The 11,472-nt window shown below is 57.4% G+C and overlaps 1 protein-coding gene across 5 annotated transcripts in view; it reads right to left on the reverse strand.

Annotated features, from left to right (window-relative positions):
• Nucleotides 1-11,472, reverse strand: part of ARHGAP39 (Rho GTPase activating protein 39) — a 160,391-nt gene that overhangs the window by 46,433 nt on the left and 102,486 nt on the right. For 4 of the 5 annotated variants that reach the window (XM_025193686.1, XM_025193685.1, XM_025193687.1 and 1 more), the window contains one exon: nt 9,953-10,036. In XM_025193686.1, coding sequence (XP_025049471.1) covers nt 9,953-10,036 — 84 coding nt within the window. Of the gene's footprint in view, nt 1-1,158; nt 1,457-9,952; nt 10,037-11,472 lie in introns of those variants that run through there. The other variant, XM_025193688.1, reaches the window with a different exon arrangement.

Genomic DNA, 11,472 nt, shown 5'->3' on the forward strand with positions numbered 1-11,472 from the left:
TTTCCCAACTGTCCACGTCCTGCTTGAAGCGCGGGGCCCAGACCTGGATGCAGGACTCGAGGGAAGGCCTCCCCAGAGCAGGAGCATCGCTGCCCTTGATGTGCGTGCAAGCAACACTGCTGACAATACAGCGAAGGAGGCTGCTGGCTTTTTTTGCAACAAGAGCACAAAAATAGAAGGAGAGAGACCAGAAGCAGTTCGTTTTAAGGAAAGTTAGCATGATTAGTGGCACATCACGACCATTAAAAAGAAAAGAGATGATCATTAACACCTATGGAGTGAAGAACAAGGACACTTTAAGTCAATTCACTCCTTCAGCTGCCTCAGTAGTAATAGCACAGCTGCTGCACCGTGGAGCAAGAATCACAGCAGGTTGCTTCTATCCCAGGCAAAAAGTCAGCTTCTCTACATAATACACCCCCCCCCCCCCCCCCAATTTTGGGGGGACAGCTGCGTGTTGTACATGGGACAATACGGTAACCTGGTAGCACTGTGCTCTTGGTAGACCAGACGCCGGAGCAGCCTGCATTTGCCCACAGACCCCTCCTCCGGGCTATGGACGCCTTTCTTTCAAAATACAGCAACCGCACGTCCCTGCATGCAAAGACCCCCTCACACGGGAACCGAGCACACGAGACAGAGCCGCTGTTGCAATCCTCTCCCCTTCCTGCCCTGGCAAAAGCAGCAGCAAGAGCGCTGGAGGGCTTGCGGCCAAAGCAGAAGGGTCACTCTTTTCCCCCGAGCCTCCTGGCAGCACGTCTGAGTGCGTGAGTGCTCAGGACAGTGATGCAGACAGGTCCCCTCAACAGCCCTTGGGGGTACAGTACTGCCCTAAGGGTGCCATGTCCAGCGCGGCGCGCAGACAGCCAGACTGGGGCTGGGAAGCGCCGTGTGACGGTGCCGCGAGTGCTCGTCCAGAGCCGTGGCCTCCCTCCGACCCAGGTGTCCAGGCTGCAGTGGGCCTCTGCATGGCCGTGGCACTGGTGAGTCCCCGGGGAGCTTCTTCGCCTCCCAGCCTGCAGCCCTGGGGCGGGGGCATGGAGCAGGGGGAGTTGTGTGACAGGGGAGCAGGGCGGCTGGAGAGCACCGAGCTCTGCGGGATCGTGCCCATCGGGTGCAAGTTAGAGCAGCCCCGAGGGATGCCCAGATAAGAAGTACCTGGGGCCTCTTTCCTCACGAAGGTAGACCACCAGGGCATGGGGTCTGTGACCGTCTGGCTGTTGCTTTTGTGGGGGTCCTCTGAAATGTGCCCGCTGGCGGTAGCCCCAGAAAAGGGTCTGCAGTTTCCCCACCATCAGAGGATGCTCCAGGCAGCGCCGACCCCACGAAGTTGGTGTTAGTTTTAAACTGCTGGCTTGCTCGTTCCATGTGTCTTGTCTGGTGAGAGACAGTCAGTGATCGATCCCCCTTGCTCTCTCTTCACCATTTACTATTTTATAAACCCTTCTCATACCTGGATCTGTGGCCTGTATTAATATGTCAGCCAGCAGCCTGCACCCGGTAACAGGCTGCCTGCCAAAAAAGCACCTCGTCTGTGAGCTACACTGCAGACCCGCACACCAAATGAGCTGGGCTTTAAATCAGAAGATGAAGTGGCATTGCCCAATACAGCCGAGAGAGCTCCATCATGCTGTCCCCGCTGTCGGCGACCGCAAGGATGCATGGCTGCAGGCACTGCTTCGTTCTCCGCTCAGACGGGCAACACTTGGCGATGCTCTCTGCAGCCTCTGGACCCAAGGGCAGGCCTGTCGCTGCAGTCAGCACGGCACGACCCTGCTAGGGAGAAACATCAAACCCGTGACGTACCGAGGCCCAAACCTTGATCTCCAAGTTGGGGTTTTGCAAGCTGCTTACATGGGAAGAGAAGGTGGCTAGCAGGGAGAAAGAGAGAGAGAGCCGTGACTGCCCCACGGCTTTATTTGCTGTTTGCAAAACCCTCTGACCGTGAAAACTGCTAGGTAATTGCTAGGCATTGTCACAGCCCAGAAACTTCACCATTCGCTCTGGACAGGGCCCTGCCCCTTTGCTTCCAAGCGTACGGACCCCGGCACGTGACGGAGCACAGATTTGCCCCTGGCTGTTTGCGTGATTGGGCTGAAGCCGATGGCGCTGTTTGCCCTGGGAGGGGAGGCTGACACACGGCCCCTTGAGATCCCAGAGGGCTGAGCATGAAACTCTCTTCCAGCGTCCCCTGAGGTTTCATTGCAGAAATCAACCGGCTTGTGAATCTGCATCGCAGAAAAGGACGAGACGTGCTCTTTACTTGGGACGAGGGGTTTTAAAAACCTCTGAACAGACGTGCGTCCTCCGGCCCCGCGGGCTCCTTTGAGGCATCCCCTCCTTGCCTTTGGAAAGGACAGGCAGCCTTCGGTGCTGGGAAATCGTAACCGGGCGGTGCTTTGAAAAATATCTCACGTCCTGACGTACTGATCCACCCCTTCGCGGCACATCCAACACCACCTCCCTCCCTGTCTCGCCGGAGCAGCCACCTTCACGCGCGCACGGGCTTCGTCCTAATTACCCTCCTCGCAACGAGCTGAACAAACGTTGTTACGGGCTGGATCTCCGCCGGGAAGAGCCAAGGGGCCTAGATATGTCTGGCATTCGAATAGCGCTGCTTTGATGGCAACAGGAATAAAAGCGCGGCCGCTTGTCAATCCAGGTGCCCGGACGCTGTTGCAAAACCCAACAAATTACGCTCTGGTAGAAACTGGGGACATGCGATGCTTTTAATGCCGTCAATTAGAGTCACAGTTAATCACCGCCATCAGGCGGGTAACAACAAACGCGCGTACCCCAAGCCCTATTTTAAACAAAGCCAGTTGATAAGAAATGAATGCGATTCCAGCAGGGCACCGCAAATATGAAAAATCAGCCGTGTCCTTCAGATGGTCTCGAAATAGGACGAAGGGCCCCGAAGGTCAAGAAGTGGAAGCGAGTCCTTCTGGACGGTCGTTAGCCACGCAACAAATCTCCCTTGCAAACGCATCCCGTCTTGATCTACATCAAGGCCCCTCTCCCGCACGGGACGCTCTTGGAAACCTCGGTCGTTAACACGGGCACAAGCAGGGAAGTTTAGTATCTGGAACGTGGCCGCTGCGGATGGGAAAGCTGTTGGCAGCAGAAGTAGGTCAGCGCCACAGAAACTACCTACCTAAACACGCAAGGCTCCTGGGGCTGTCTTCACTTACGTCTGCTTTATCCAGACTTCACGAGCGCTCAAATTCTGCCTCTCGGGAAATGGCTGGATACGGCCCTTGAAATCTGGATTGCACCTTGGGATCGATCGCTTTGGGATCTCCTCTGACGCATCCACGTGGGTCCCCCGAGACGTTACCGTGGGAAATGGAAACCCCAAACAAGTCCCTTTTTGCTCCGTGGCCTCCTAAGCGGGACTCCAGAGATGACGTGGGATCGCCCAGCTCATTGAAAACAACGGCAAGCTCCGCAATCCTCGCACGCTCTTAAAAAAGGCCGCCTCCATCCTGCCGCTGTATCCAGGGGATGAGAAAAAAAATCATGAAGCCATCTTTTCTGTCCATAAGAAACACTCGCCTTTGCCATGATCAGGACCACTGGAGTCACAGGATCACGGAGCCGCGGGGCTGGCAGGTAGCTGCAGCGCTCACATCTAGTCCAGTCCAGCCCCTGCCCGAGGCAGGATCAGCCCCGTCCAAACCAGCCCATAATCTGTGTCCATCTAGTTCAACCCCAAACCATCCTACAGAAATCCACTGTTGAACCTACCAGCGAAACTACCCTCGGCCCTGGCACGACACGAGACATTGCACCCAAAGCCGCCGTGGGGAAAGCAGGGGGCCGTGGCAGCCAGCGGCCTGCTGCTGCAAATGTTAATATACATTCAAGAGAGCCCAGGCCCAGGCCGTGCCCCTGCTGCAGGGGAAGGCAAACCCCCCAGTGCGCACCAGTCTGAGCAGGGGGGAAATCTCTTCCTGCCCCAGTGCAGTGTTGGGGGCAAGACCCCCCAGCCAGGACCCTGCGGGGTTGGTGCCAGCAGGAGCATTGGCACAGCCCCGTCCCAAAAACAACCCCCCCCCGACATATGTAGCACATGTGTCACAGTGAACCCAGAGAGAGCCGGGCACCATCTTTTTGAACTGGGATGGTCCCCCCCACCCCTGCCTCCCTCTCCAAAAGGCAATTATTTGGCAGATCTGGAAATCTGCACTCATTTATTTCAGAAGCGTCAAACATTCCCGCAGGCAGACCCGGCAGACAGGGGGGCGGCTTGAAATCTGCTGGAAATCGCCCCCTTCCCCAGGGAGCGATAGGACTTGGACAGACCCAAGAGAAAAGGTCCCGTCTGAAAATGTACGGCCCGCTCCAGCGGCTGCACCCACAGGCGCCTCCCGCAGAAAGAGACGCTTCACCAACCCGTAACTGGGCAAAGAGCATGAAGACAGGATGTGCACGAACGGGAGAGAGTCCGGTGGATGGCAACGAAAATGGTTGAGGGCTGGGGCATGTGGAGTCTGAGGAGAAGCTGCAGGAAATGGGCTGATTGAGTCTGCAGAAGGGAAGACCGAGGGGGATTGAAGAGCAGCTTCAGCTCCCTGCAGGGGGGGTTGCAAAGAGGATGGAGCTGGGCTGGTCTCAGTGGGGCAGATGACGGGACAAGGAGCAATGGGCTCAAGCTGCAGCAGGGCAAGTTGAGGTTGGATATTAGGAAAAACTTTCTCATTAGGAGGGTGGTGAAGCACTGGAAGGGGTTACCCAGAGCGGTGGTGCAGTCTCCATCCTTGGAGGTGTTTAAGACCCAGGTAGACAAAGCCTTGTCTGGGATGATGTAGTTCATGCCTTCGCGTGCTGGAGTGATGGTGGAGCTGGGACAATCCAGAAAACACCCGGCAGGGTAGGATTCTTGTGGGTGTCAGCTTTTATTGGACCAGTTTGGTACAGACTGGAGGTTTTTCCTTTCTCCATCGTGGGGGCATGGCCTGGGATCTCTCAAGCATATATTAACACCCCTTGCTGCAGCAGGATGTTGGCTGCCATGGTCCCCTGGCTTCACTTATGGCAGGGTCAGATGTCATGTCTTGTGTTGTGTCAGGGCTGATGGTAGTTTTAGGAAGAGTTTAGACGATGGTTGGTCTGGGCTGCTTTGGACAGACCTGAGCCTGCTTCAGGCAGGGGCTGGACTAGATGTGATGCCCGCAGGTCCCCTCCAGCCCCACGGCAATACGAGTCTATGAGTTGGGATGAACTTCGCCAAACTTGCAAAAGCCATGGCTTCTTCTACAGGAGCATCCCCAAGCTGCAAAACTTCAGGGGCTGTCTGTCCCTATCCCTCCTATCTCCATGAGGCGAGGCAAGGCATTGGGCAAGGCATTATTTATGCAGGATTTGCAGAGGGAGAGAGGCTATGACTAAGGCTCCCTGTGCCAGTGAGATACAGGTGAGACCAGAAATGATCCAAGGTTGCTGGCTGCTTCCAGGAAGCCCATCCGCGACAGCCTGGAGACACGACCTCACGGCCTAGCCCTGCCCCTGGGGGTATGACGCAGGTCTGAAATAAATGGGGGGAACATTCAAAGCAGCTGGTGCATCTGAACCCCCGGTGACAGGGAAAGGGTGAAGGGACTGAGATTGGCGAACTCGCTCCCCTTCACTTCTGCAGCCACCGGCGGTGCCGCCAGCAGCTCCCACCCTGCGACTGCTGCTCCAGGCTCAGCTGTCTTGCGAGAGGCTGGACTTGAGCCCCGGGTGCAGGAGCCGACCAGTCAGCGTGGCCACGTACAGCTCTGTGCGCTGCCAGTGGGACTGCAACGGGGCAGGCGGCCAACACCGTCCTGCTTGCTGGGTCTGCACGAGCAAAAGCATCTGTCAGGGGAGACCTGTCTGCCTGCATGGCCACTTCCGCTTTAACCTTGGCTCTGCCAGCAGGTCAGTGAAAAATCCTGCGTCCCGCTGACTGGGATGTACAGCCCCATGCACTGGACCTGCATTCCCTTTCTGGCCTTCCTGTGCTGAGCAGCAAGCCACGGGCACCTTGACCTTGTCCTGACGCCGTCTGTTCACGCGTGCGGAGCTGTCCGGAGTGGCGCCGGCTGCGGGGGGAGCAGGCGTCAGCAGCTGAGTCAGTGCATCAACAGCACCTTCCTTCTGGAGTGACCAGGATGCTGCCAAGATCGCAGCCACGGCCCGGAGCCCAGCTCCATCCCCCAGGACTGCCTTGGACAGGGGGTCGCTGGGGCCTCCCCAAGCACCGGGGCTGGGCACAACTGGATGGGCACATCCACACTCTGGCAGCAGTGTAGGGCAGCTGGAACGCCCTCAGGCACGCACGGCCCAGGCACCGCCACTCACACGCTCCCCACACCCCTTCAGTACCCGAACGGCTGCCAGAGGGAAAGCGCCTTGTCTCCTGCTGCAGAGAGGAGGACGCGGAGCCATGGCTGGAAGTTGCAGCAAAGCAGGTTTAGTTGGAGATAAGGAAACACTTCTTCACTGTCAGAGCAGGGAGACCGTGGGAGAGACGCCAGGGAAGGGGGGGCTCCCCATCACTGGAGGTGTCAAGAAGAGGGTGGACGGACGCTGGGCGCGGAGGATCTAGGTGCAGCGATACCCGTGCTCCGATATGGGGATTTCCCAGCGTCTGGGCTGTGCCGTTCCCCCCCACCTACAACTACTGCTCCATGTGCCAGGGGGCTTGAAGCCTCCCCCAGAGGTGCTGGGTGTTAGGGATGGGGCTTGGCTGTGCCAATGCTCCTGCTGGCACCAACCCCACAGGGTCCTGGCTGGAGGGTCTTGCCCCTGCGCCAACGCTGCACTGGGGCAGGAAGGAATTTCCCCCCTGGTCCAGTTGGTATGGACTTGGGGTGGGGGGTGCCTTCCTCTGCAGCGGGGGCACAACCTCTGCTTGGGATCTCTTGTGTGCACGTTGACAACGTTTCATGGAAGCCAGACGCTGGCGGCTGTGGTCCCCCTGCTTTCCCTTGGGCAGGTTCGGGTGCAATGTCGGGTGCAATGTCTGGGTGCAATGTCTAACGTTGTGTCATGGTTTATGGTAGTTTTACAAAGAGTTTAGATGATGGATTGAATAATTTGGACAGGGCTGATCCTGCCTCAGGCAGGGGTTGGACTAGATGTGACCTCTGGGGGTCCCTTCCAGCCCCATGGCTCTGCGATTTGATGAACACGGCAGTGCAGCAGGGAGGCTGCGATGCAGGACACGCAGATGCATGGTGTGGACAAATCCCAGGAGTCCCAGTATGCTCTGGTCTGAGCTTTGCTCCAAGAGCCCTGTATGCAAAGCCCCGGACACGTGCCCTAGAGGTCGGTGTCCACCGGGAATCAGCCTCGGAAGGCACTGGCTTGCGTCTACACTTGCTCCAGGGTCTGCCGGCCTCGGCCGTGTTTCCTAGAGCAGGCGAGCAGAGCATCGTTTCATGCTGCAGGATAAGGGGTCTGTGCAACTCTGGCCCAGGCCACGCTCCTGCCCCTGCCCTGCCACCAGTCAGACCGCAGGGCACATGGCTGAGACGGAGCTGTAGCGCTCTGGCAGGCTCTCCTCTCTCTGGCCTTGTGGCAGGGTCACCACGGCCACACGGCCCTCGCGGGGCCTGCTGGGATGCCGGCAGCGGTCAATAGAGCTCTCTGCAAGGACGAAGCCACTGCCAACGTCTGCTGGATGGGCTAGGGGAGCCCACGAGGCAGGGGGACACGTGCCTCCTGGGGACAGATTTCCCCTCCCCACACACACACATGCACGCACACCCACATACATGTGGGCACATATGCATGCACACAAACATACATACACAGATACAAACACACATGCATGCACATACAAGCACATGTACACATGCTGACACACGGGCACAAACACACATGCATACATCCATGCATATCCACATACACATGGGCACACGTCACACATATGGAGACAAGCACACATGTACACATGCACACATGCACATGGACACCAGCACACATGCATGCACATACACATGGGCACACATCACACAGATGAACACAAGCACAAATGCACACACACATACACACATGCATGCACGTACACACACATGCACACACACACACACATATGCACACATACCCACATACACATGGGCACAAACACACACACACATATGCATGCACACACACATACACACATCATGGGCACACATCGCACACATGGACACGTGCACACATGCATGTGCACACATATACACATATGCATGCATATCCACAGACATGGGCGCACACACACACACACACAAACACACACAGGCATGCACATACACACACATGCAGACCCACAGATGCACACCCACATACACATGAATGCACACGCGCACACACACATGCATGCATAGACACACGCACACACACGCATGTGAGCACTCTGGCAACAGCTGCTTTGGCTTTGCACGCAGCCCCCCATCCCTTGCGGGAGGCCCGCCTGCTGCCTTCAGGAGCCTGCAGTTGCTGGGTGCATCTGTATGTGGCCCAACCTGGGCACTGTCCTGAGGCCCCCGGCTGCTGCAGCCAGAGGTGAATGCAAACCCTGCTGCATGGAGCCCCTTCTCCCTATTCAGGTTTCCTCTCCCCTGCTGTTCGAGACCGGCTGAGGCCCAAAACTAGTCCAACTTCCTGCTGCGACAGAGTGAATGCACAACATGGCTTCCAGGGAGGAGAAGCATCTCAGCGAGGAGCCAGGGAACACGGGTGTTCGGGGCCAAGGCTGTTCCTCCCAGGTACAAGCAAGTGGCGGGTTTGCTGACGGCCCCGGGGCAAGCAGCAGTGATGGGTGCAGCTCCCAGCTGCTGGTGCCCGCATGGCTGCAGAGATGACGGGTCCCTGTTCCTGCCGCCCGTAGGGATGCCGTTAATTTGGCTGGGCTTGGCCCCCGCAAGCTGAAAGTGAGGACGTGGCGTTCCCTTTAGCGACTGTAGCACAAATGAGCACTAAGCAGCACTGGGGATTCGTGATGCAACCCCTGGACGGGGGCAGCTGGGAAGGGTCCAAGCAACAAGGGAATGGCACTGAAAACAGCTGGCCGAGCAGACAGCCTCCGGCCTGACGTGAGGCTTTGATTGCTGCTAAAATGCCCATGGAATAGCTCCTCTCTCTGGTGAAGAGACCTATGACAGCCTCCGTGGAGGAGGTGGCTTTGGAGTCCTCGAAGACAGCGGGGGGCTGCAGGAGCTGTGGGATGGGAAATTTGGGAGCTCTGGGCCTAGGGCAGTGCTAATACTAATACATGAGGGGGACTAGAGCCCTGCATTTTTTGGTGTAAGATCAAAGCAAAAACCAGTATAACAATTGGAATGTGCATTAATTTACTGGATAATAGAGTAAGTTTTAAAAACCCAAGAAACTAGCCAAAAAAATAGTCCAACAAGGTTGTCACGAGCCCTGTAGTTAAATGTAGGCCTCTGACTCAGTTTCGTAAAACAAAATCTAGCCTTCCTGACAGTGCCTCCGATACTTCACTGCCAGCCATGTCTACACCTGAGTTCATAGGACCACACCTGAGCTCAGGTTTTTAGCTAGAGCTCAAAACAGTCAGTGGGGCTGTGAAATAGAAAAGACGTTTCCGGGAATGGCCAAGAGGCAGCAACATTGCAGAAGAAAGGGTTGCTTGAATAGTGGCACCTCGAGGCCATTAAAAAGGAGAGAGGGTGGTTAACACCTGCAGAGTGGAGAGAGATTAGCAGGAAGCTGGGAGAGGAAGTCAGCTGTGACTCCCTCGGTGCTGACTGATGTTGCTGCCCCTCCCAGGCAGTTGGCTTTAAAGTGAGGGTGAAGCAGGAATCAAAGAGGGGGGTGAGATGGCATCACTGCCCCCCCGGATCTGCCCCTGGGCATGCATGGTCCCTTGGGGTGGGAAGATCCAGTGCCCACCTCGCACTGGCAGAGAGTGTCCCCGGCAGGGCTGGCATCTCCCCCAGGCCCAGCCCCGTACGAGAAGGTGAGTCCCGGCTACCTGTAGTGGAGGAGCTGGCCTTCCGCGTTGTAATCTCGATAGATCTCACATTCCTTCTCCACGAAGGGTCCCGAAGGCGAGGAACTGAAACACAGCAACAGGGAACAAGGCGGTTACTGCCAGCGAGCGCCTGCCCCCGACCCTGGCTCGGCGAGGTAGCATCCCCTGGGCCCGTGGGGACTGCTCCCCCACCCCGACCCCACCTGGGGGCCTGTATTCTCATCGCCAGCTTGGATGCCACCTCCGAGCCATGCCTCTGCTATGCAGGAGCTCGCCCTATCCCCAGTTCCCGCTGCCTCCAGACCTCTCAGGCAGCGTCATTTCCCATATAACAGTGCCAAAAGTATCTGAGCAACGTGCCCCTTGCTCTCCTCCCACTTCTGTCTTTCCCAGCTGGCCCCATCCCTAGCCCACCTTCTCCTTCCAGCAGTTTCAGCTCACGTCAGCTCCCCGGGGCCTCGGGCCCTGTGATGCATAACGTTTAGGATGAGGATAAAACCCCCTCATCCTCTTGCAGAACGGGCTCGCTGAGAGCTGGAGGCCCCGGGGTGTCGTTTCGTCTGCCCCCCCTCCGAGAGACGCTGCGATACTCTGCTCTATGAGGGATCCTTGGCACACCTTTGCTTATGCAAAAGTGCCCCTTGCCTTCTTGTGTATCAGCCCCCTGGGACGAGCACCTCGGTCCAACAGGTTACGTCCGTGCCAGCCTGGGTTGGACCTGCCATGCAAAATGTCCACAGCTGGCAGCGACGGGCAAGCAGGAGGGCACAGAGGTGGGTTTTGGGGAAGCTGCTGGAAAAGCAGCCTGGTAGGCTGAGCCTGTTTGAAGTGGAGCAGGGGAGAGGGTCACCCTCCAGACCAGGACGCCTGTGAGATTCCCCCCGGATAAATGGAGGAGATCAAAGATGCTCTCCCATTCCCCACTGCCCGAGGGCTCGCGGGGCCGTGTCCCTGCGGGCGCATTTCTTTTGCTCTCCGTGGCAGCTGCCGCAGTGCTAGAGATGCGCGTGCAGAAGAGCCAGGGCTCCACGGCGGAGGGGGCTCCTTCCCAACCCCCCGGGCTGGTTTGCAGAGGTGCAGGGAGATTTGTGGGCTCTACCCCGGGCATTTCATCCATGCCAGGATCTAACAGCAGCCCAGCTGGAGAAGTTGCCTCCCCGGCTCGCGTTCACAAATTCAGCTCAGGTGCCGGCTCCGGGAAAGCAAAGCAAGCAACAAATCTCCCTAAGCGGCTCGAACCGGGGGACGTTATTCAGGAAAGTAGCAATAAAATTAAGCTTCTGTCACAGCTGATTTTAACGAGCCCAGGAATTACAGCTGGCGGAAGCGCTGTGCTGAGTCACCCCATCTCTCGGCTCCCGGCACGCACGCGCGATCTCCCTGCCGGCCTGGTCCAGAGCCCTCGGAGGCATCCGCTCTCCTGTTCTGCGTCTGAAGATGACAGCGGCTCCCCTTGAATCTCCTTTGGGGCTTTCTTGGGCCACGGAAAGGGTGGGAAGCCACCAAAGAAAGAACAAGCC

The sequence above is a fragment of the Alligator sinensis genome, unplaced genomic scaffold (assembly GCF_000455745.1).
Source record: "Alligator sinensis unplaced genomic scaffold, ASM45574v1 scaffold446_1, whole genome shotgun sequence".
Classification (NCBI taxonomy): domain Eukaryota; kingdom Metazoa; phylum Chordata; order Crocodylia; family Alligatoridae; genus Alligator; species Alligator sinensis.